This window comes from Canis lupus, chromosome 18, assembly GCF_048164855.1.
Source record: "Canis lupus baileyi chromosome 18, mCanLup2.hap1, whole genome shotgun sequence".
Lineage (NCBI taxonomy): Eukaryota > Metazoa > Chordata > Mammalia > Carnivora > Canidae > Canis > Canis lupus.
Window position 1 is genome coordinate 41,000,698 of NC_132855.1, and position 27,172 is coordinate 41,027,869.

Below are 27,172 nucleotides of genomic sequence, written 5' to 3' on the forward strand. Positions count from 1 at the left end.
TTTCTTTCTTGGGATAAGAATCTTGATACCATTTTTTACTAAGATGTAAAATGTCAGATTTTCCATTGTGATATTCAGTGCAATTTTACCTTTGAATCTTCTAAAGGTAAGGGGTATGTTGTTTCATTCAGTTTTATAGTCTCTCAAATTCTTTGTAATTGTTACTTTTGAACATGAATAAAATAATAGTATTTATAATAGTATTTATATTTTAAGGCAACTATTCTTCATGTATATGTAGAATTCAGGTATTTGTCATATTTTGGTTCTGGGACCGTATTAAATGGCAGTCACATAACTTCCACTTGTGTCTCCTCATTTTTACTATCATCATTATCATGGAAAGGTCAAACAAAAAGTGTTATTAAATTCTTGTAAGATTTAAAGCCAGAATTAAAATTAAGAAAAAGAATTTCTAGAATTTAGTCTTCAACCTTACAACTTTCAGAATGTAGTTGTCACCACTTCTTTCTCTGGAAACCATTTTTAGCATAAGGAGATGTACCAAAACATTTCCTTGACAAATAAGTTTCCCCAAATCACAATTATCCTAAGAAAGAACAAATTAAGTAATACATTTACACAATCAGTTTTGAACGTCTTTGCAGAGAAATATTCAAACTGGTAAAATGGGTTGAATTTCCAATTAAGATGGAACATTTTTATTCCAGTCTTTGCAGCTAAGTGAAGGGGGTCATTTTCTCTTGAATGATGTGAAGAAATAAATTTCTTTAAAAATTTCCAAACCTTTGTGGGTGCAATGTTACCCAAACCCCCGTAATATAGCAGACTCCCATGTGGCACATCCAATTTATTAAGCAATACACTAACCTGTCTGTACCACAAACCATGGAACATATCCTGTTTGTGATATAAACAACTGTGTCCAGAATGCATCCTAAAATTTTAGCATAAAGTCATTTCCAGGGAATGAAAGCTTAAGTTCTAGGTCCTTTTGAAACTAATTTGTTTCACTTTTGTAAGTCCATAGATCATCACAACAGCACTTTATTAACATGCTTATTAATTATAACTTTATTAATTTTAATACTAGCCTATATCAAACTTTAAGATTTTTTTCGAGCCAATTGATCAATAATTAACCTAAATATGTTTCTGAGTTATTTGGTAACCTTAGAATTTTATCTGAAAAAACACATAAATATATTTAAGTGGGTGGCATTATTGATACCTGGGCTCTCAGATGCATTAGAAAATGTCACAAATGAAATTTTCATAAATTTTTCTGTAAGTTCTCAGCTATATCTTGATTCACTGAGGAAAATAAGAGTTTTCCCAGTTAGCCGCCTATTTTCAAAAGCCTATTTCTTTTTGGCATATAATTTCTGCTTATTTCTTTTGGCATGTAATTTCTGCTACATTCAGTGGATATGCTTTTAAAAGTTACCATCTGTTAAATGTTTTGATGCAATTTTTTTCACTTAATATATATATGAATTTCACAGCATTATTATTTTTAAATTTTTCATTTAAAATCAAGTCCTATGGAAATGCCAGGCTCATTTAATTCATTAATCTTATTTTATTTATACTGGCACTCACATATACATTTCTAAGTACTGGCAATGGTTTTTAGTTTAGTTTATTTCATAATGGTTTTTAAATTGTATTCTTTGACACAGTTACATTTTGCCTATTAAACACAGAGGAATATTTTTGACTTCCACAAAAAGCACAATCTCTCTCTTTTTAAAATACATGGCTTTCTTAGTTTATCTTTTCATTTTCCTGCTTCCAATAGAGATATGAGTCCAAAGAAATAATTCTCTACTACAAGAAAAATAATAGTATAAGAGTAATGGTAAATAGCCATTGACATCCCAGCATAAAGCAAGAAAATGAGGCATGATAGGCTGGATCCACAATGAGTAGAAGACTTATGGTCTGTATGGTATGTCTGGGGCTCAGCTCTGTAGGTAGTTGCACTGGAGATCAGAAAGGCCTTTATCCTGCTGCAGTCACTATTTATCTGGCTGCATGAGTACATTACATTTTTTTTTTTTAACTTTAGGCAAATTAACATTCTAATAGCCAAATAGAGTATATCTTTAGGCTCCTATCTAAATTTCTAAGGAAAAGGTTTTCTCCCAGCTGCCTTACCTTTGCATGACTGCCCACCTGCCTTGAATGGGGTTAGTATTTAACACCATTTTTTTGCAGCATTCATGAATTCAACCAGCAAATACCTGAGAGATGGGCATTGTTCTGAGAGTTGGGGATACTGTGGTGAATAAAGCAGAAAAATCTCTGTCCTCAGAAAAATCATGTCCTAATGGGGAGGGATGGAAAATTAAAAAAAAAAAAAAAAAAGATAAGTAAAATGTGTAAGCATGTCATAACTTGGTGCAAAAAAAGAAGCCATGACAATATTCCAGGAAAGAGCTGGTGGAGGTTTTGGAAAAGGGTGATCACACTGGAGGTGATGAAGTGGTTGAATCACTGAGTTATGGGTATATTTTGAAAATGAAGCTGACAAGATTTACTAAAATTCATGATGGAAAGGTGTAAGAAAAAAAGAGTCAAAATTGTTTATCTGAGCAAGATGAAGGATATAGTTGCCATTTATTGGAAGAGAAAGACGGCGGTGTTTTTGTGGCCGGTAGAGGGGAAGCTTAGTTTAGGTTTTGACTTCTTAAGTTTGATATGTGTTTTAGATATTCAAAGGGAAATGTTAAGTAGGCAGTTGGATATCTGAGTCTGAATTGTAGGGAAGAGACGTAGACTGAAAATATAAATTTGGTAGTCCTCAGAATATAGATAGTATTTAAAGTCGTGTGACTGGGTGGTATTTCTTAAGAAGTGAATGTGGAGGGCTGAGGTCTGAGTTTTGGGGAACTATTTAGAGGTTGAGGGTGTGTAGAGGATCCAAGGAACAAGACTGAAGGAATGGCTATTGAGAAGGGGAGAAAACAGGAAATGATGACGTCCTGGAAGCATAGTGAAGGTGGTTGAACAGGGAGGCAATAATCAACTGTGTCAAATACTGCCCATAGGTCAAGTAGGGTGAAGATTGAGAATTGATCATTGGATTTAGCAATACAGAGGTTCTCATTGATCTTGACAAGAGCAGCTCAGGTCTGAAGAAGAAAATAAATTAGGTAGTAGTTTTGGGAACACTAGAGATAAAGAGGAGTTTTGTTTTTAAGATGGGAGAAATAAAACCAGAATCCCTTAGTTGATGGTTAAGCCTCTTTACTCCACCCATAAGAAATATTATCTTAACCCTGGAGTTGAAACCTTACTGGAGAAATGGAAGAAATGATAAAATAATAGGACCAGGTAATTAGTGCTAGAATAGTTAAAAAAAAAAAAAAAAAAGAAAGAAAGAAAGAAAGAAAAGAAAAAATAAGAAAATGAAAGTAGTTTTCAGAGATGGTGGAGTTCAAATTTTTAAATTCTTAATTCTTAAAATAAGTTGGATTTTGGTAGATGAAAAGAGTGGGAAAAAAAGAAAAGTATGATATTTGGGGAACAGTAAGACTGGCCTGGTTGGAATTCATATTAAGAGATGAGGTGATAAACATAGAGAGCTTTTACCATCAGCTAATTCCAGCTTTGTTATTTTGGCAATGGAGAGTAAAAGGATTAAATAATCCATCTGCAATAGCTGTAGAATTAAAAAACAAAGTCTTGTTAATAGTTTTCTTTTTAGTGACTTTATTATTAGAAAATTCCCTCAAATGTTTTCTCAATAAGGAGTAAAAGCTAATAAAACCAGCTGAATTTTAAAATATTTTATAATAATTACTTTTATGCCTGAGGATTTTGCCCTATGCAAGACAAAAATACCTCTAGGTTACCACAAATTTCCTTTTCTTTTTCTTTTTTTTTTTTTTTTTTTTTCAAATTTCCTTTTAAAATGTTCATCTATCCCATTTTTATACTCTGGAATGGTATTTTAAAAGTATTTTATAAATAAGAAATCAGTTAAATAAATTATTTCTAATTAAACCATTAGATATTTTACAGTTCACAATATCAACTCTACTTTTGGAAAATAGACTCTTGTTTATATTACTTTATAGGCCTAACTTTTAAAAAATACAAAATATTTCTAATCCGTACAAGCCAGTAAAAGGGATTTCATTCAAAGAAAGACAAATATAGATTTAATGGAGCGTTTCAAATAGGCGTATCTTAAGTTTTCACCAACCCTCAAAATCACCCTAAATAAAACTGGAATTTTGGAATCCTTGAAGTAGTTGTCAGGATCAGTTCTGAAGATAACTACCTGAGTTACTTTATTTTTACAAAAGGGATGCTGTGAGGATGAACCATATGAAACTACCATTTTTGTAGGTTAAAAAAATTATAGCATAGTAGCATTTTAATTAACAGCTCAACATAAAAATTCCAACCTATCTCTCCCAAGGTTTGTTAAAAGTCCCAACCTCAAGGTGGGAGGGACAACCTGAAGGGAGCAAGGCATTGTTCTAGAAATTGCACATTCTTTGAAGAACTGGTTTTTATTTGAGTATCTATAGATGAAGGTTCTGCCCTCACTCCTATTGGTTGTTTACTTATTTATAGAGCCTTAATGTTTACCATCTAGTAAAAAAAGTAAACACAGATATGCTTATTATTAATTTTACTACGCTTACATGCTTCCTTTTTTTTTAAGATTTTATTTATTTATGATAGACATAGAGAGAGACAGAGACACAGGCAGAGGGAGAGGGAGAGGCAGGCTCCATGCCGGGAGCCCGACATGGGACCCGACCCCCCCAGGACTCCAGGATCGCTCCCCGGGCCAAAGGCAGGTGCCAAACTGCTGAACCACCCAGGGATCCCCCACTTACATGCTTCCTATACTAACATTCGAAATAAAAAAGCATTTGTGGAGAAAAAAATTCACTCACCTTTAAAATTGTAACTGGTTAATATATCTTACAATGGAATGGTAGGGTGCAAATGTTATTTTACACCAGCACCTAAAGCAAATCATAGGACCTTAGCTTATAGGTACAGTGAATGGTTTTAGATCAAGGCTCTGACTTTTCAATGCTGGGTTGGCTCTCCATAAAAATGGGAAAATTTGGCAAAGGAAACATGGAAAGATTGTGGCAGATTTGAGTCAGCAAGTCCCTTTTGAACCCCAGTGGTAGATATCTTAGTGCGATTTATAGTAGAGAAAATCTAAGTCTAGAGAACCTCTGTGGTTTTATCTCAATTTTAGTGGTCGAAATATTCCATTAAATATCTTTTTCTGAAGAATGGTATGGATGAGCCATGCTAGTCAGAATCTGAATCAATGCAGAAAAGGTTTCAAAACATACACCATAGATAGATGCTCTCCTTATGGCAACTTCGACCACAGTAACCTCTTACCCATAAAGACTCATTAAAAAATTAAATGTAGATAGAATATACTTTAATTAAATGCACTACACTGTAATTATTACATATAACTATAACTAAAACAGTAGGACATACTAAATGAGAGCACATGAGGAAGAAAGGGCTTGTTAGTTAGGTGTTAGGTTCGAGTCTGAATAGGAGAGAAAACATATTCATTGGGTATCACTATTGGAAGACGTAAGTGCATCCAAAAAACAGAGAAATACTGGTCATCTTTCTTTTTCAATTGTTTCATCGAGAAGAATCTTTTTTGGGTGATAAAACTTACAAACTAAATTAAAATGCACTCTACTCATTGGCAAGCCACACCAGCAAGAATAATGTGATCATGGTACTTGGGAAGTTTTTGATTTATAACTATACTATTCTTTACTTATAAGGCTGCAGTCTAGGAGGCAGAGCAATGAATCATTACAATTGTCTATCTGGGAAATGTCAAAAGATTAAGTAAGGGCAGAAGAAGGGAGAAAAGGAAAGAACACACATTTTTGTCTGAGAATTATTCCACAACTAATCGGAAGATACCACTAGCACATAAATCCGGTACTAAGGAAATGATAATTAAATTTTTTAGATCTTCAAGCAAGACCACTAACGAACCACAGTGCTTAGACTTCCTGGGTAGAAAGGCAGGATGCCCTCTGATGCTAACGAAGGCGTCCTTATTGGACTCTCACGCGGACCTCTCCCTCCACACTGAGCATTTGAGGAAGTCAATTTAAGCTGAAGTGCATTAGAAATTTGAACCAATCATTGATGGATCCAGATTTTTTTTTAAAAAAAGGACACATACAGTTTAATTGATACTTTGCCAATACAAAAATAAGCATCCACAGAATGTTTATTTACTGTTTAAATTACTCCATATATTCATATACCAGGAACAGAAAATATACTTTATCCCACGCACAATAAGAGCAAACAAGTGCAATCTTTCAGACATTAAACATTATAGTCAAATCTGTACAACAGATAAATAAATTTATACCTCTAACAGTTAGCTTGTAACAAGACAAAATGAAAAACACATATGCCCATTGTCACCCAGTTACTTAAAATTCTACTTAGGACTATACATCTCCGTCAACAGCTTGAATCTTTACTACACTGCACAAGTTAGACTGATAAATATTTCTTTTTAAAATAGCAGGGAGGGAGTAATAGGAAATACTACGATGATTATAAAGAGCTTTCCAAACATTGGAAATAAGAGAGAAATTAATGAGTTGGAGGAAAACATACTAGATGGATCCACAGGGTAACTGGTATTACATTGGTATAGCTTAAGGAAAGGAAACAGATGGATGTCTGGATTGGAAAGAAAATTTGGCCTTTTATAAAAAGAAGCAACAACAGTGACAAAACCCTGTCACAGAGCCTAGAACAACTCTGTGAGACAAAGGGTACAAAGATGTAGGTATACCTGAAAAACCAAGGCTGGGAAGAAAAATCATGTCAGGAAACAGCTAACATCAGAACGTGAACATATATAAATTAAAGGCATACTTGTTTATCGTCCCACATCATTGCACTTATGGTAAGAAAACAATACTGCAGTCATTCTTGAGTAAGAAAGTTTTCAGCTAAGTAGGAAGTTCCATGATGAATACAGATAGATAATATAGATAATCTTATTACCACAAATTTAGTAAATATCAAAACACTCAGTGGTGCCACTAAGCTAATTAAATTATGTTTTTACTGGAAACGTAATTATTTCCCTGCCTTCATGTTAACTTAAAATGATTTATAAATGGATATATAGATCCAGTAGAAAAGACATTTCACATGCAATCCTATACAATGCACTCTGCTTCAATTTTTTTTCGGTATTTCACATTGGAGATGTACATTTCCACTATATACAACCACACATGTTCAACAGACGCCACTGAGCTGTCCTCTTGCCAAACAAGTTTTTAATTTACATATACATTTATATCTCCAGATAGATGCATTTCTCCTCTAGGCAGACACAAAATTAGCCTGGAGAGTTTAAGTTTCTTAGGATTTTAGTAACCTAATGTCTTGATTTGTCTTGAATCGACGATAAGATGAGGAGTCCACAAAAAAATGCAGCTATACATGCCAACCTTTTCAACAGAGACGAATTATCTTTAGGAATAATAATCTGTGCAAGATCATTAGTGATCTGAGAAATTTCGTGTGCCACACAAACAAATATGAAAGTGCTGACAATGATGTTGAGCATAGGGTTTCCAGGTATGAGTACCAAGATGCCTCTTGTGTCGGCTGCCAGCCATATGTGATATTGGCAAATAAATAGCTGGAAGGAAAGTATTTAAAGTTAGATATGCCCAGAGGGTCCACAACTATATCACAGTTTTGCCTAAACATGTCATTGCATAATTATGTTAAGAGACTTTTTCCAAACCATATACTTCTGTTTCACTGTTGGTCCCGAAAAGTCTATTGCAGTCTACTCTTCAGAACTCCTACTTGAAGTACTGCTTCAAAGTCCCCAAGAAATGAAATAGGAACCTTGTAACTTTAAAAAACTTTTTTTTTTTTTTTTTTTTTTGCGTGACACAAAAGACAGCTGACAGAAGGCTTTCTGGATTCTGGTATTTAGACCCCAAATAAAGAATCACTACACGTGTGTGCACACACATAATCCATATTTATATATATTTGTGAATATATTTCTGCATGTGGATATGTAAGCAGAAAATGGTATGGGTTTTAAGATGCCCTCAAGTTTGCTCTGCATGGCCAGAGAAATGTTTTCAACTGCATCTCATGTTTCTAAAGCATATTTCAACTTCAATATGAGTATACATATTAGAGGACACCACTGCAACTTTTGATTATGATTACAAATGTGGTTCTTTCATCACATTGGCTTAAAATAGCAGAGAGTAGAAAAATGCTTATAAGCTACCTCTCAAATAGGAAACTATACAATTTTGGTACTTTTTCTAGAAATACTGAATTATAAATGCATTCACTAAAGTTGATAAAAACTCTCACGCTCCAAATATTATGGAGATGTCACAATAAGCATTCCTTTATCTATTGAATGGTTTGGTAAGTTATTCTTGATTAATAATTCTAAATTCTATTCAGTCCCACTTATGAGACAACAAAATAACATTTATTAAAGAACTCAAAGGAAAATTTATTTTCTCTATTTTAAGGACAACTTAATAAATCTTATACTCTAAAATGTATCTTTTATGATTATGATATGAATTCTACTGCTCTAAAATGTCCTACTTTGACTAATAGAGCTCAGAATATTCAGAATGTTTTTTAAAACCTAGTTTAAGGTTTTAAGTAAGTCATACTCAGTACTGCATACAAAATGTAATTACGTTTAAAAAATTTCCTGAAATTTCCAGTCATAAGGGTGAGTTCTATTAGGATAAGTATTGATAAACTAAATTCAGTAATATTTAATTATGGAGATGAAAAACAAATCAAAATCCCCTCAGCTTGTCTTCATTTATATTTGTTTAACTTTTTCTTTCCTGATCTCAGCTTCTTAGTTGTGCTTAAAAGCTTAAGACAATATAAAGAATATTTGAAAGTCATCTATTTCTAGTCATTTAAATATGGCTTTAAAAATATACTACTCTATTGCTGTTGAAAGTTCTGAGTTTCTTTTCTGTGTTTCCATAAATAACATAGCTTTGATATAAAAAGAATATATTTTGGACTTATATATACACACACACGTAACACTTGACTGTGTAGGAAAGAATAAAATATTAATGTACCAACCTCTAATGAAATTTTTCCAAACCAAGCAAAAAATGAGCTATAAACGGAACGGGCATATCCAGGGATATTCCTTATTAGGATGAAAGCTAGAATCTAAGGAAAAACCACAAAGCAAAATAAATAATCTATTTACTAAAAGCAATTGCTTTCCTTCAAGTGATAACTTTATTATCTATGTTCTTGAATTTGATACATACACAATGTTTTTTTTTCAATAGAGAAAGTTTCAGCAAGTTAATTTTGTTCTAGAGTCTGTCCAAGCTAGATTTCTCAACATGTGGTCTGTATACTCCGTATCAGTGCAGATTTTAGGTAGTACATGGCTGAACAATTTTATGTGTATTTGAAAAATTATAAATCCACGTGAGGCCTTCTGTGCAGAAAAAAAGGATATCATATTTTGTGAAGCAAAAATCAAAAAATCCCATGATACAATTTGGTGTCTTCCATAAAGTATCTGCCTTATTGGTGGCCACATAACAACCCCCTCTTGTATTCCTCAAAAGCCTCCTTCCACTTAACAGCTACGTAAATATGAGAAATGGTATGACTTTTAAGATGTCCTCATGTTTGCTCTGTATAGTCAGGAAAATGACATCTTGAAATGCATTCACATGTCATATATTTTCCCTTTTGATTTCTTCTCCCTAATGACAATCTCCAACTTTTGAGCACCTGGCCTTCACCACTCTCCCTCATCCTTTTGTACCAGGTGGAACAATCCTGAATTTTCTAGACCTCTAATTCAGTGTTACATTCAGTAACTACTTTACCAAGCAAAGAACTCTCTTTAGAACCTATTCTCTTTATAAGGAAGAAATTGTAAAGAAAAAACTGTTTACACTTTCACAAATACCTTTCAAAAACTTTCTCATAGAAAGATTGAAAAATCTATTCACACTTCAGAGAAAAATCCCATATTCAGTGTTCATCACTATGGGCATTGGTCTAAGGCTTCAGGAAGAGCCCTCTGGGATGCATACAGGATGAGTGAGTAGGAGATTTGTGGGTCACTTTATCACTGGGGAAAAAGGAACCAAAGTGAAATACTCAGGTACTATTAAGTTGGGTGATCTTCATGGAGAGTAGCATCAAAGAAACTCAAGTTTGAATCTGGCCTTTGCCTTGTATTAGTCCAGGGATTTAAGGCAAAGTACTTTACTCCCTTAGGTCTGTTTCCTCATCCATACAAAGAGGGATAAGATTTACTTTGAAGGTTGATGTGAACATTAGATAGGAAAACATATATAAGGTACTTATCATAGCATGCAATGTGAGCCATTAAAGAAACATATTAGGTAATTAATAGCACAGGCGGTATACATAAATGGTAAAAATCATAAAGATGGGATAAATAAATAAATCCCTTAAACACAAACCATTTAATGAGTTTTTATAATTAAAGTATTGCACAAACTGTAAAATGCTAGAAAGAATGACACAGATACATACAAATCACTAGTCTGAGCAGCATAAAATCTAGGAATAGCCCTAAGCAAATCACTTTCCTTTTTACTGAGTTTAATCTACCCTTTCTCAATGTGTACTTATTTCTTTAGCATATTCCAGTCTGTGTTTCGTCATACACTTAGTAAACAATATGATTAGGGGAATAGAAAAATCAAAGAAATGATAGCCATGGAGAAGACAGCTGGGGTCTAGGGAGTCATCTTTATTAACTTGATAAAGAAATAATAACAACACTTAAAATTTGTTCAGCATTTGTAACTTGCTGGGTACTATGCTAGGACTTAATATACATTATTTATGGTTAATCACCTGTATGCTGTTCTACAGCAAGCCTTTCTGCAAATTTCTATCCAGACTGATGGGCAAACTAAAAGGTCAGGATTCAAGGATTGATCTATAAGAGTGAAATAGATAAAAGGGATTAAGAGTATACTTATCTTGATGAGCACTGAGAAATATATGAACTATTGTTGAACTATTACACTGTACAGAGGAAACTAATAAACACTGTTAATTGTTACCTGAATTTTAAAAAAAGGATTGATCCTTAAGCTTTCTGCTGGGTCAGGCTGGAAAAATACTTTCTAACAGAACAACACTGGGAATCTTGTACACGTTAAAATCTTAAGAAACCCCCTTAGATAAGTACGCTAAGAATATATAATCATATATAAATTATTAATGATCATATCCACCCACACCCTCACACCTACACCACCTGTTGGTATCTGAGAATAAGAGTGAAATGTGATAAGGATGTAAAATTTGGGGCTTTCTGGATGCTCTTACTTTTACAACAGGAAGCTAGTGACCTTGAAAAGAAATAGCTGCCAATGAAATTAGCACTTGCTTCAATTTGTGCTCCCAGTCCATTCTTTCATTCCGCAACAGAGGAGTTAAGGCCCTCACTGAAAAAGTACTAAGGGAATAGGAGTGTGTGAAGGGTGGCGACCGGCAAGGAAGATGATAGGCTCAGGAGTGCTCATGTGGTATTATTCTATGTCTATCCACTTAGCTCTCTTTATATTGTTCCGTACTGGTGCACAGTGAATGGTAACACCTCCCTTCCATCATCAGTAACAGAAGTGATATCAGATATGAAACGCAAAAAGTTATTGGGAAGCACTGCTACTGTCTACAGAAGACATAAAAATGCTACATCAGTATAATGTTTAAAATTTCATTATCAATTGTATTTCAAGAGTCTGTCACACGCTGGGTTCTGCTAACTATATAGACGTTTAAGAGGAACAAAACAGTTCCGGCACTGAAGAGAACATAAGACCTAAGAGAAGCTCCTCTAGAAAGTATCCCTGCTTCTGTTGGCCGCACTACTCATTTTTTGGGTGTCAGCTTAGACACTGCTATCTCCAAGAATCCTGCTCTGATACCAAGATGGGTCAGGAAGAAGTCCCACATATTACCAAAGCACCCGTGCTGAACTAGCAGCACACTGTCAAATGTCCTGTCACCACCTGCAGTCAGAGGTATCTCTGCAAACCATCAATCTGATTTGAGATACTCCTTGCCTCTGCCCACTTCCTGGTCACTACCACATAGTTCTCTCAACCCTAGCTCTCTGAGATGTAGCTCGAACAGCCTTCCTCAAATTCTCTGAATGTAAGTATGCTCCCTTCCCCTACAGGGTCTGAGTTCTTGCTGTCTGCCTGCATCCCTCCATTCTCAACTTAATTTTCTCAGGGAAATAATTTCTGTCCCTGACCACGCCTTGCGTCAATTCCAACTAGGTCATATCCCCTCATTATATTCTCTTGTAGCACCATGTACTACTATTTCTAATTACATGGTGATTATATGATTACTATCTGTAATAAAAGAATGAAGGCTCTGGAAGGGTAGGAACCAAGTCTGATTTGGTTACCTCTGTATCTTCCCAGCATATCTAGTGCATAGTAGGTATCAAGTATTTGTTAAATGAATAAAAAATGTTAAATGAATGAATGTTTACTGGTCCATATCTCTATCAGACTGTTCATTCCATGAGAGCAGGAGCTGTATGCATCTTAACATGGAACTTCTTACACATGTATGTGTACTTATAGCATAGTACTTAACACATTAATAATGATTAAGTAAATAAATATGAGTAAATGAAAACAAAGCAAATATGAGGAGAACTGACATTTTCTAAGTGCCCACTAAGTGACCAATACCAATCATTTCTATACATTTAGTATAACAATCCTTTAAAAGAGATTTTAAAGTCCCTGTACAATAAAGGATGGTAGGGCTTAGGAAGATTAAGTAATATACCTATATTTTATAGTTTGATCTCAAATCATACTGCCTGTAAAGACTGTATTCTTAATGAGAATTAAGAAAATTTTTTTTCCTAAATCAAGATAATTACCTGTACCACAGATACAGATGGGTGGAGTTCATTGCACTCTGCTTTGTTTTTACAACTGCTAGCCCAGATGGAATAGGTCTAAAACAAAAAACACATGGATCAGTTCATGAAAACAGTTATGCCTAAATAAGGCAGCTTTCTCAGGATCTTTACATGTTTTTTTGTTTATAACATTATATTCCATTATGCTATTTAAAAAGCTTCAGTAAAAACTGCTCACTCATTTGGTCTTCACTTGCTATGGTTTGTTCAACTGCTCAAATAAAAGAAAGCAGAGAGAGAAGAGCATAGGTCTGTGCTTTTCTGGAAACAGTGATCATGAGGCAGTGATGGCTCTTTCTGTTAAATACCTTATGTTACATTTTTTCCCTATTACAACTTTGAAAATTTCTATTTCACTGAGTTCTCAATTATTCTTCTTATTAAACTTATATATTGCCTTAGCATCTATGTTCAATTAGAAAAATACAGAGAAAAAGAATTTTGAAGTAAAGATTTTATTTATTAAAAACAATTGACTAAATTCCTATTGCCTAAAGTTAATTTTCTATACATTTAGGACTTTGAAAAATTACAAGATTACATTTTGAAACTTACCAAGAAAGAAACTACTGAAATAAACAATAAAAAATTTGAAATTTTGTTTGAAAAAAGAGGTTCACCCTTTCCTTCAGAAAGTACTTGACGCTTCTGTAAAGCCAGATAGATGAAAGCAAACAACATTCCATGAAAGACTACCTGAAAAATAAGAAGAGAAAATTTGTTTTAAATAGCAACTTTTCAATAAATAGCATAAATATTTGGTAAAGGAGGACAATAAGTACTAAAGTAAGTAGGTTAAAAGCTTAAAGGTTGGAAGTTTCTATGAAGGACTTAAACTTCAAGAAATGACATAAAGTCAATGATTGTTAGAAACAATCTGCAATAGGACAGCAAACCGCTCTTGCAACAATATGAGATAAGCTGGTTCATTTTGAGCAGTCTCAGCAGCAAGCAAAGAAATAAAGATAATTTTAAAATAATGATGAAAACACAAAAAAATAAGTGTCATTGAGAAAAAAGGAACCCTTTTGTATTGTTGGTGGGAATGCAAACTGGGACAACCACAGTGGAAAACAGTATAGAGGTTCCTCAAAAAATTAAAAGTAGAACTTTTCTCCAGTAATTCCACTACTGATATTTACCCAGAGAATGAAAAACACTAATGCAAAAAGATACATGCACCCCAATGTTTACAGCAACATTATCTACACTAGCCAAATTATGGAAACAGCCCAAGTGTCTACTGACTGATGAATGGAAAAAGAAGCAGTATATATACACAATGGAATATTACTGAGCCATACAAAGAATGAATTTGCAACAACATGGGTGCATCTAGAGGGTACGATACTAAGTGAAATAAGTCAATCCGAAAAGACAAATACCATATGATTTCACTCATATGTATAATTTAAGAAACAAAATAAACAAACAAAGAAAAGGAGATAAATCAAAACAGACTCTTAACTACAGAGAACAAACTGATGATTATCAGAGGGGAGGTGAGTTGGAGGATGGGTGGAACAGGGGATTGGGATTAAGAGTACACATATCATGATGAGCACTGAGTAATGTATGAAGTTGCTGAATCATTATATTGTACACCTAAAACTAATATAACACTATGTCAACTATACTGTAATTAAAAAAGAATAACAAAAATAATTAATAGAACTATTATGGAAACATATAAAACTTAAATACTAAACCAAAATAAAACACATTTTATATTGATACTTTCAATCAAATAAATTAACACTAACAGCACCAAGATCATGCTTTTAAAAAGAAGCATATGCACACAAGAATGCAAAGGAAAAAAAATACAGTGGACCAGAAAGCACATAAAGCTGCTACCTATTTTTTTTAAGATTTATTTTTTAGAGAGAGGGAAGAAGAGAGAGTGAGCGAGCACACATGCCTGAGTATGCACATGGCAGTGGGAGAGGTGGGTTGGCAGAGGGAGAGAATCTCCAAGCAGACTCCCTGCTGAGCCCTCCTCTTACCCTGAGACCACCACTTGAACTGGAAGCCAAGGGTTAGACACTTAACTGACTGAACCACCTAGGTGTCACCTCAAAGCTTCTCTTTTTTAAACAAGGACTTAACATGAACTATCATATCATAGTACACTGCTCTAATGACAAAGTTGAGAATTTAAAGTTATTTGATATCAAGATTTTAGCAAAGCTTTTTAGTCATATGTGGTTTTGAAATGCCATGTAGTACACTGGAAAGTACATAGGTATTGAAAACCAGAAATGGCATAGAATAGGCATTAAGAAAAGATTTGTTAAAAAAAAAAAAAAAAAGAAAAGATTTGTTGAATGAAACAAAGGATGAGTGTAATATGGAAGGAAAAGTGGAGAGAAGAGATGTAATTATTATTTAATCATTGTCCATTATTCTCCAAATGCTGTGCTAGATGTTTTATATTTTCTTGGCCAGTTGAATCTTAACTTTCCTTTAAGATTAACTTATGGACTGACCCATGACACTGGTATCTCTTCTCTGCACGCTTCTACCACAAAATCCACACTGCATAACTTAGCACCTAATTATAAGCAGTAGTCTTGGGATTTATACTAGATTGTAAGGCTTAGAAGCCTGGTGGCTCAATAAATATTGTATTGTATGGCTGAAGCATATACACGAGGGATCATTTTTTTAAGTTTATTTAACTAATCTTTACACCCAATGTGGGGCTTGAATTCATGACCCAGGGATCAAGAGCTGCACGCTCTACCAACTAAGCCAGCCAGGCACCCCTATGAGGGATCATTTATAAGTCAAAATTAGGACTCAAACAAAGGCCTTTTTATAGACAGCATTTTTAGAGAGTTTTCCTGCTGATATAAATATCCATGCATACCCTTTCTCTGCTATAAAAAAAAAACAGGAGGAGTAGGGCTGCTTTAATTTATCAAGTCAACATGCTTCCTTATTCCAAAACTAAATAATTTTCCAAATAATTTTTAAAAGTATATTTTGAAATGGCAAAGGATCACAAGGTAAATACATACGTAACGGTCTAACCTCCATCTGAACCACCATTCATATACATTCCCTTTCAGTTCAAAACACTTGGACAATGGCCAAAGAGAAAAGATCTTCTCAAATGCACCCTGAGAAAAGGAATCCAGAACACAAATTAAGATGGTACAAGTCAATACTTGTTTTCTAATTCTATTATAAATTATAGTTTTCTAAAGTTATGATTATATAAGAGTCATTCACAATTTAAAAATTCTTTTTCATTTGAAAAGAAATTTATTTTAATAAAGGCTAACATATATGACTTTTAAAACTTTCTGGTAACTTATTTTACTGCACATGAAAGGTTACAGAGATTGCAAAATAAAAAAAAAAAAGTAAGCTAGTAACTGGAAAATTCTTCCATTTAAGGTTTTTAATCTAGTACACAAAACAGCTAATATTTACTAATCAAAATACCAAAATACAAAAGACCTCAGCCAATAGGATATCAATATTCTAAAGAATGATAGTTAAGGTTAAAATACAGTTTTTCTTTCTCTAAATGTCCTCAATAATCTCTAATTAACCATTTGAGTTAAAAGAATCCTCTGAATTAGTCACCTTACTCAATCAACCATACCCAAATGCCATTACTAGCCTTTGAAACAAAGTTTACAATTTTACTGTGGTCAAGTTAGTGAATGGTACCCTCTTATTAATCTGACAAGCCTGGAAAATCTGGGAATGAAGGGGCAGAAGTCTTGGGTGCATTCCTGCACATTAATGAAGTCTTTCAAAGTAGAGAACAAAAACTTCAATTTCCAGACTAAAGAACGGCAACAAACTCTATTAAGGAAAGCTCCATTATTAGACCTAATGCCACAGCAAAAAAAATGTAACATAACAATTTTGAAAAGGCTATTAAAAACCAAAAAAAAAAGAAAAGAAAAGAAAGAAAGAAAATAACATTGTATTTTAGGTAATGCTGAAACCTTATTATCTTAATAAAATGCAATATTCTCCATTTAACCATTTAAGAATTTTAAATATTTATAGTTTATTAAATAGAGGTCAAAATGTATTCCTCAGAAAACAGGATGATTCTTACCAAGGGTTGCAATATAAAGTACTTACAGATCATATATATAGTGATATGAAATACAAAAATATAAATACAATACCGATATGAAACAGAAATATATAGTATCTATAAGAGTTACATGGTCTTAAGAGATCATATATATGTGATGCATTTATCATTTAAATATTATTTCTGATTAAAAATTTGTTTCTTAACAAACAAAAATCTGTTTCTTAACAAATATTTAATTTGGGCAAAATATTTAGTGAGCATTCATTTTGTTTTTTTTTTTTTGTTTTGTTTTTTTGTTTTTTTTTTATTTATGATAGAGAGAGAGAGAGAGAGAGAGAGGCAGAGACACAGGCAGAGGGAGAAGCAGGCTCCATGCACCGGGAGCCCGATGTGGGATTTGATCCCGGGTCTCCAGGATCGCGCCCTGGGCCAAAGACAGGCGCTAAACCGCTGCGCCACCCAGGGATCCCAGTGAGCATTCATTTTGTACAAGACACTGGGCTACTCTGGGCCACATACTTTTTTTTCCCCCAAGTGCACTGATCCAAAACTGGGGAAACCTTCTTAGTCTTTTTATTGAACCTGTGGTTCACCTTCCCTTCTCTCCCTCAGATGTACTGCAGAGTGTTTGGAATTTTAATAAGTAAATGTCAAATAGCTGTTCCAGTTACCTGGCTATTTCTTTATACATTTGCTATCATTTCCTTATTATTTTATAAATCTCCTGTAAAAAACCCTGGAGGTTAGGCAGAAATAAAAATGCTTTACTTCTAAGTATGAAAATAAGTATGAAAGTCTACAAAACAAACAAACAAAAACCAGCTTTATAGGATCACACATGCACGTATACACACACACACATACACGCACACACTCACACACACACAATGTTTATATGGCATTTGCACCTGACACAGATTAAGTCCAAGATGGGGAACACTAGAGATGGGAGCAAACTGCAGAATATGTCACAACTATAGGCATTCAAATTAAAATATTTTGTTATAAATATCATGCTGCCCAAACAATATGTCTACCTGATGACGGACCAGCAGATAGCAGTTTGTCACCTTGCTAAAGTAGCTGAGAAGATCTCAACCATCATAATGGGGGATAAAACAGTAGAAATAAGAAAATATCCAAAAAATTTATTAAATTCAACATACTTACATATATGCAAACCCATTTGCTCCTAAGTTGGTTTTACTAACTGCCAAAATTTTACTCTATGCAGTTATGGAAAAATCAAGTAACACTTTTGATGCAATGAATAATGCACAAACCAAGTTGCAAATTCTGTCAAGAGAATTTTGATCTCCACTTAGAGCAGTGTCTTATAAGAGGCATTCAATAAACGTCTGATTGATCAAAGTCAAGTAAAATGGATTTTGAACAATTGCCAGAGGAAGAGCTTCAAATTGCTCTTACAACAAAAACAGTGGTAACAAAAGTAGATAGGTCTCAAAAGAACTACACTGAGTAGTCAACTACAGAGTGACACTTTTATTACAGTCATTAAAAAATGAAGCTAAAAAAAAGCTCTGACTCTTCTCACATACTTTAATAGACTTGAACTTTAAAATAAAATAGAACAAAATATAAACTGAAAAGACTGTACAAACCTGAGAATATGCCAAAAAACATATACATAACAGCAAGAAGGCTAGTTTCAACAGTAAGCCAAAATGCCAGAAACAATTTCCTAAGAGAGAAAATATTTAATTTACTAAAAAGTATAAATTTACATTAGAAAACATATTAATAGTCTCTACATAACATATCAATACCCTGCACAGTTCTTAGAATAATTGAGGGCTGCACACAGGATACATAAGATATATGTAAGTGATATAAATTATAAGAAGGGCAAAGGAAAAGATAGAGCATCCTTGCTAGGAAAGAGGCCACAACCTACACCTGAAACCCTCCGTATCTCCTGTTTATCCACTGTAAATATATCTGAAAATACCTCCTGAAAAAAAAAAAAAAAAAAAACCTCCTGGATTCAACTACACCTGTTTATTATTCAAAGTTAGTACAAAATTTGGAACAAAACTTATCATATAATTCTAACACTCATGTTGAATATACCTTGGTAATACTGCTTAAACATTCAAGTTCCAAGGGGAGAGCTTGAGAACTCTCTAATGGATCAGGGTTTAACCTTAAGATGTATTTTACCATAGGCATATTTTAAGTTATGTGTTCATAGTTTACATATATATTTATTTCATTTGATTAATACGTGAGGTTGGTGTCAAGGGATTAAGCTACAGAGGCTGTTCAAAGACATTCATGGACTTGATTAAAGGCTGGAATTCAACTCTTTCCTGAAAAAGTTATTTGACATTATTATGGAGGCCAGTGGAAAATATTTCTGATATACAGTATTTGGTTAAAAGAGTTAAGTTAAAAATTATTAAAAATAACAACTTTGATTTTTTCCAAAAGAGGGAAACTTCTATTTCAATGATATGATCTTGAGGGGAAAAAAGTATTAAGATAAATGAGTGCGGCCTCACTCTGAACATTATCAGTAATTGGCTGTGTGGAGTTTGAAGGTGATGACCCTCCGGGAACTTGGGTATCCTTTGTGTACAACAGGGTGACACTAACTGTGTAAAGGATTATCTAGAAGATAAATTATATTAGTGCTCTTATGCTGGGCTAACACCAAAAGCCTTTTTGCAAATGAATGCTTGCCCCAAATTCTTAATAATGTAAAAAATCAAATAAAGCAGAGCTATCAAAGACTGAAGAAGGATGTAGAGTCCTGGAACCCTATTTGGCTTGCTCTTCTCTCTTCTAGTACTCATCCTCCTGCTCTGTATAAGACAGTTTGAAAACTGTGGCCATTTTTTTTGGGGGGGGGGAATTAAAAAAAAGAAAACGCACATACAATATACATGCAAACTGTTCATCTGCCCTGTTGTATTAGTTGAATTAGCTATAACATTTTCAAAGCAGAGTTTAAGAACAAAGTTTTAAATGTCAACAAACACTACACATAAATTTAACTGCCTATGTCTCAATAAAAGCCTTTAACAACTAAAAAGAAATTTAGTGCATTCAAAGGATATATTTATATTTAAGAGAGCATATTTACCGTTTGCTTTTTTTTGGATTATTTGTGGCCATAGTGCCAGAGTAACATATATGACCATGAACCATACAGTGACCAAGGGGACAAAGTAATAGAATTGATAAGGTCGATCCATTACTATACATAACACCACTACCAGGAAATTGAGACGAAATAAGACCTATTAAAAAGGAGAAGAAAATGGTTTTCATTCCAGGTATGCATGAAGAACAAAGATAGATTTTCTCTGATACAGCATAAACATTTATTTAAGACAAAAGTAATAAATGTACAAGTATATCTTACTAATCCTTAAAATTACATTTGTTCTACAATCACTGTAAAGAGTTGAATATAAAATATTTATGCATCATTATATTAACTAAATCCAAGCAAACCACCAGCCTGAGCTGTCCTCTGGCTACAAGTGCCATCTTGTTAAATGTGGGGAAAGAATCATAAGCCTCCTTCCTACGGCTACAGTTTATAAGCAGAGATTAGATTACTTCAACCAAAGGGTGTCCATTTCATCTGTTTGATGTTGATTTACCCCAGTTAGGATTAAATTGAGAGTTGTCATAGATACAAAATAATATTACTCAAATTAAAAAGTGTCTTTGGGACCCCTGAAACCGTCATTTCAGACAGTGTGATGTCATTCACAGAACACAGAATTTGAGCAGATTGATATCAGAGCTGTACCACTTACTATGTGACCACAGGCAAATTATTTAACCTCTCTAAGCCTCAGTGTTCTTTCTGTAAACATGAAGATCACAACTCTGGATTGTAATGAGGGATAAACATACTAATAATCAAAAAGTGCCCAGCACAAGGTAGAAACTTAATAAGTATTAATCTTCTTCTTAAAGAAAACATATTACAATAATCCTAGGTAACTGTACATTTCTACAAAACTGAAGTGAATTAGCAATGTTGTCCCTTGTGTACTAGTGCTTTTATTAGACACTCATCTAAATTACATTTTCTCTTCCCTCAGTAATAAATTATTTATCTCAAATTATTAACCACAGAACACAGAGATAACACAACTTTAGAGTGTAATTTCATAAATTCAAATTATCTGAGTCCTTATAATGACCATATTTATATTTCTGCACCAAAATGAAAAAGAAAACTGAATACATTCCTACCTGACAGACTCTATGAATTCCAAAGTCTCCTTTGATCCAAAAGTATGAGAAATGCCCGTACCCTGTCTGAAATAGGTATGCAGCAACTAGAACCCGGATATGCATATACACAGGCAAAAACTGTTGACAAAAATAAATAGGTAAAATATGTTGACACTAACTATACTTTGAGTTGTCATAACCAATACATTTAATCAAGACAATGGTCATTGTTACTTGTTGGCATGAGGTCAATAAAAAGATTTATTTTCAAAACTTAGGCAGCATAGCAAGAGTTAAAAAAAATGTAGACTTTGGAATCAGACCTCATTCAAATTTTGGTTCTGCCACTTACTAGCTAACTAAGTCTGGGTTTTCTAAACTGCAAAATAAAGTTCTTATGAGGAATGCAGGAGTTAATAAATGTGAAACACTCTGTACATTTCCTCCACTAAGAATTAATATATGATATCATAATTATTAGTCACCAGATATGATGAATACAAGGTAACTGCAGATTTCACATTTTCCCAATCAGAAGATGAAAAACATAACAAAAATCCCACATTTTTGGCCCCCTCAAATACACATTCTAGATTTGTAAATTGTCATATAACTACTTACAATATATAGTTATTTAGCAAAAATATATATAGTAAAAACATATGCAAACATAGCTTAGGAATATTATTTTCCTCCCACTTTTGATTTATAAAATAATTTTTTTATAAAACAATTTTATCCTACTCTCCCACATCAATGTTACATCGTGACCAAACCCTGAGAATCATTTACAATGGTTTTCCAGAGCATCCTAGCTTCACTCCAAAGTTAAATGAAATGTAACACATTTCTGATCCACATTTTATGGGAATCACTGGAAAACTGCCTCATTTATAAGTCCTAATTTTCATAACCCTGAACACTGCCATTCACTCTGTCCATCAGCCATTGGTCCATTACATGTATATTCACGATCTCCACAACACAACTTGTGCCCTGTTTTTTAAAATGATCTTTAAAAGCCTTATTCAGTGAAGTCCAACCCTTGCAATTATAAAACCATTCTTTCAGGGATAATTACTAAATCTATATAAAAATTTTTTTGGCTTCTATTTTATAGACTCATCTGATCACCTCTGTAATTATCCAGGACTGACACTGCTTATGGCTACTTCAGGTTAATGTGTCTTTCCCAAGTGATACTTTGCAGGAAAAAAACAATCAAGTAGACACCCTAAATAGATTTTATAAGTTCTTGAATGTATGCATCTTTTGTATATATCCTTGCATGCACCCTTGAACACATCTTTTCCTTTTCTGAGAAGATAAAAACCCCTGAATTTATAATAGATTATAAATCCTTCAATACTGCCTCCACTCTAGTTAAACTGTTAAGATTCTCTGTCTCCTAAATTGGTCCTTCCTGTGCCTCCTTGTCACATTTCCTTTGTTTATCTGTTTATTCTACCCCGGAATGTTGTTCTTGAGACCATATTTTGCTTATTCAAATCCTGTTCTTCTTTAGAGCACTGTTCAAAATTTCCTGTCTTTACTCTCAGATGAAAGTAATTTTTCCCTCTTTGATATTCTTAAAGCATGGACAATCTATCATAGTTTTTATTTATTATATAAATATTTTTATTTATTGCCCTTCATCATTAGTTCTTTTTAAATGTCTTATTAAATCAGAAATTTTCAATGAAGGTGTAACATACTAGAATCACAGTGATGATGAAGGTAGGATACGTCATATTAACCTCAGGATTTATCAAATCTAAGCCTCTTAACTTACTCTTGAAAACACTCTAAAATATTCCCTTCAAGTACCTAAACGCTTTTTTTTTAGAGTGTGGGGAAAGGTGGAGCACTGGGAGAGGGCGAGAAAGAATCTCCAGCAGGTTCCACACCCCACTGAGGACCCTGACACAGGGCTTGATCTCATAACCCTGAGACCATGACCTGAGCCAAAATCAAGAGCTGGATGTTTAACTGACTGAGCCACTGAGGTGCCCCCTTGAATACTTTTTAATAGCAGAAAACATACAAATTCCCAAGGCATTCCATTCCATTTTCAGATGATCATTCACTATCATAAAGTTCCTTTTCAAGAAAAGTTGAGAAGTTTAACTCTGCCTAAAAGCTACCAACTTCAGCTTTCAAGGACAGTGATATGCAATCAAAATAAAATGAGAGCCACATAGTACATTTTTAATATGGCTACCAGAATATTTAAAAAGCTAAAAGAATCAAGTGAAACTAATTTTAATTAATATAACATTATTTAACTGAATATATCCAAAATATTATCATTTCAACATGTAATAAGCATGTAGTAAAATATTTTATATTTTTTACACTAATTTTTTGAACTTAGTATGCATTTACCACAATGAATCATATTTAACTGGTATGTCTTTCATCTCAATCCCAACCAGCACATCTCAATTCCAACCAGCTATATTTCAAGTGCTCAACAGCCACATGGGGCTAGCGGCTTCCAAAATGAGGAGTCTAACTCTAGAGTCATTTGTACACACTTATCACTCTTTTATCTGATTGTTCCACAAGTATTTGACAGCTGTCAAACCTAGGCTAACTATTCCCAGTTACATTAACCATGTCCATAAAACATGCTTTGAAATCCCTTCAAGACTGGGGCTGGACCTACAGAGTTAAGACCTGGTTATTACATTTAAATAGAAAATACTATTCATTTAAATTAAACACTATCATAATAATCTGCCAAGTACCTGCCAATGTTGCATTATTACATGTAATACTTCTTCCAAGTTTTTATTTTAACATAATTTAAACCCACAGAAAAGTTGCAAGAATACTACAATGGACACCCATATACCATGCTGATCCATTTTAAAGAACGTGGCAGACTACATGACATCATTCCTAAATATTTTAGCAAGTGTCTTCTAAGAATAGTTTCTTATATGACCATTATGACCATATTATCATTATCATCCCCCAGATTTAATATGAAATAACAGAATCTATTGTACAATCTGTATTCAAATATCCCTGATTGTCCCAGTAACATCCTTTATGGTTTAAAAAAAATTTTTTTAGTAATTGTTTTAAAGATTTTATTTATTTATTCATGAGAGACACAGAGAGAGAGGCAGAGACACAGAGAGAGAGGCAGAGACACAGGCAGAGGGCAAAGCAGGCTCCCTCTGGGGAGCCCAATGCAGGATTTGGTCTAAGCCAAAGGCAGACGCTCAACCACTGAGCCACCCAGGTGCCCCTTTTACAACAATCTTGAATCAAAGATCATACATTGCACTTAGCTGTCATTCCTCTTTAGTCTCCTTTCATCCAAATTATTTTTCTTTTTATCTTTCATGAGTCAAGTATTACAACAAAACTTTAGTATTAAAATATATTTGGAATTCCAACTGAAATTATAATAGCTAGATGCTTCTGATTCTGGTCTTTTTCTAGTCCCACAAATTTTCCCTCAAGATCTTTTATTCAGATTGTTTTATGAAAGTTGCTTAAAAACTCCCAAAGGAGGGGATCCCTGGGTGGCTCAGCGGTTTGGCGCCTGTTTTCGGCCCAGGGCGTGATCCTGGAGACCCGGGATCGAGTCCCACATCAGGCTCCTTGCATGGAGCCTGCTTCTCCCTCTGCCTGTATCTCTGCCTCTCTGTGTCTCTTATGAATAAATAAATAAAATCTTAAAAAAAAAAAAACTCCCAAAGGGAAAAAAAAACCCCACAGTAGAACACAAAATCATCTACTGCATAAACCCAACTCACTGTACTCTCCATATTAAATTCACAGTACTTTATCCATATTTTCTATAAATTATGTTTTAAAGTAATGTTTATACCAACAACTGCAATCTGCCAGACCATCCAGATTATTTTAATAATTCTCTGTAATTTTTTATAGTTTCTATTTTGGTATAGAAACATGGCACAACTAAAGTTTAACATATTTCACTCAAAATAAAAAACATTAAGATTAGATAATTAAAATAACCATGGCAGTTAAAATGTTTTTAATGAGGGTAATCCTTCAAATATCCAAGAATCAAGTCCCAAAAAACGTTATAACCCATTCTTATAATGCTTTGCCAATGTAGATACAGGTAATTTTTAACCACAAAATCCTATTATATAAAAGAACAGGAATATGTTAATTAATCATAACAAATGATCTGTTAATGAAAAGTATGTCCTTCCAGAACAGGGATTTTTTTTTAAATTGCAATTTAGGATATACTGGGATGTAGTCTAAGATATATTAGAATTAGAATGCTAGCTTAGCAAATGATTATAATAGAATGCCAAATTGCCTTCATCTTTTTATGATCCGAATTCTTTCTGGAACCAGTGAATTGAGGAACTTAATCTGCCATTAATTCTTTCTATCTGATTTTTTTAATAGGAGTATCACCCTTTAATATGTCAGCAATTAATTATGTCTCTAAGTGGCATTTTCTTAAAACAAAGCCATTTTTCCCTCTCAAATTAATCTAATCTTTATTCATATGTCAGAGAGATTTCTAGGATTCAATATTCATCTCTACTTACTTTTTAGAGAATCTGACAAATATATCCTCCAAATTCTGAACTGGGCTCATAAACTAAGTCTTACTTACTATCCTCATCTCTCCTTGCCTTGGATCTCTTCTATTGTCTGGGATCTTTTGTAACCACCTGAATGCACAAGGTCCCCTTCAGCTGCAGCATTACGAGAATTTCATTGCTGCCACATATATATGTATCATAGCCATATAATTTCCGTATAAATTATAAATTATACTTCATTCTTTTATCTGCTGCCCTTCAAACAAACCATCCATAAAATCACTGACAATTTTTGGAAATGATTAAAAGACTCAATGAAGAATAATACTATTTTCAAATTGTTAGAGATACCTGTTAAAGAAAAATTGTTAGAGAAAAAAACCTTAACTGCTGCTATGGAAATTTCAAAATATTTCTGTCTGGACAATACTTCCCTCCTATCTCAATTTATCATTGATTCAAATATTATTTACAGATGTGTGCCTTATGTAAGCAAAGGCAATAAAAAAACAGGTAGTTCCATAATTATGAATGAGTTTCTTAAATTTTTAAAACATGTTTTATAGAAATTAGTTTGTATCTTCACTGTAAAGCTTGCATGAAAAGCGGTTATTAGATACCTAAGTTCACCCTCAAAAGCTGACCTTAACTGCAATGTACCTGGAATATTACAACTGGGGATACATTTTTTCTACCCCTGACAAATCCAAGGTATTCTGAGACCATGAGAATTCCGACTTTTAATTCCTGGGAGAAGGAAAAAATGATTTTGTCCATGTACCGAAGGCAATAGATGAGCAAAGAAATGGTCCTCCAGTTCATGGAGGACGTAATACTTAGGAAAGAGGGCACATGGGTGGTACAATGGTCAATCCATTAGCACCGGAGTTCTGTAAATACTGAGGCAAGAGAAGGTCTAAGGTTTTAAACTATAAAGGAGTAAAAATAGTTGGCCAAACGTCCTAAAATGCAAGTAAGAACAGAATGTAAATATAATCATCTATTTTGATTTCTTTTGATAGTAACTTGCCTATTTGAAATCCTTTGCATCTATATAGTTTTTTCCTGAGTTTACATTAGCTGTCCTACAGGGTGGCATGAAATAATACCTAAGAGTATTAATAAGAGTATTATTTCTCTTAGGTTATCAGCTGTTTCTATAAATTAAAATTAAGGCAAGGTATAACAAATAAATTATTGCCTTAAAACTATATATTCTCAAAGAGTCAGGTGGTAGGAGAAGAATGGTTAAGGAATAAAGACTGGGTGGGAAATAAAATGGTTCTCTAAATGGTGGAGAATATAAAACACAAGAGGTGATGCCCTGAA

The 27,172-nt window shown here is 33.6% G+C and overlaps 1 protein-coding gene across 8 annotated transcripts in view; it reads right to left on the minus strand.

Annotated features, from left to right (window-relative positions):
- Positions 1-6,202: 6,202 nt before the first annotated feature.
- The window catches only part of CASD1 (CAS1 domain containing 1), a 69,540-nt gene continuing 48,570 nt past the window's right edge, over positions 6,203-27,172 (minus strand). For 5 of the 8 annotated variants that reach the window (XM_072784116.1, XM_072784118.1, XM_072784115.1 and 2 more), the window contains exons 11-18: positions 21,312-21,431; positions 20,182-20,338; positions 18,698-18,777; positions 16,030-16,131; positions 13,562-13,702; positions 12,965-13,042; positions 9,124-9,216; positions 6,203-7,666 (exon numbers count right to left, since the gene is read on the minus strand). In XM_072784116.1, the coding sequence (XP_072640217.1) occupies positions 7,400-7,666; positions 9,124-9,216; positions 12,965-13,042; positions 13,562-13,702; positions 16,030-16,131; positions 18,698-18,777; positions 20,182-20,338; positions 21,312-21,431 (1,038 nt within the window). In that variant the 3' untranslated portion in view covers positions 6,203-7,399. Of the gene's footprint in view, positions 7,667-9,123; positions 9,217-9,318; positions 9,497-10,902; positions 10,988-12,964; positions 13,043-13,561; positions 13,703-16,029; positions 16,132-18,697; positions 18,778-20,181; positions 20,339-21,311; positions 21,432-27,172 lie in introns of those variants that run through there. The other 3 variants (XR_012011039.1, XM_072784119.1, XM_072784120.1) reach the window with 3 other exon arrangements.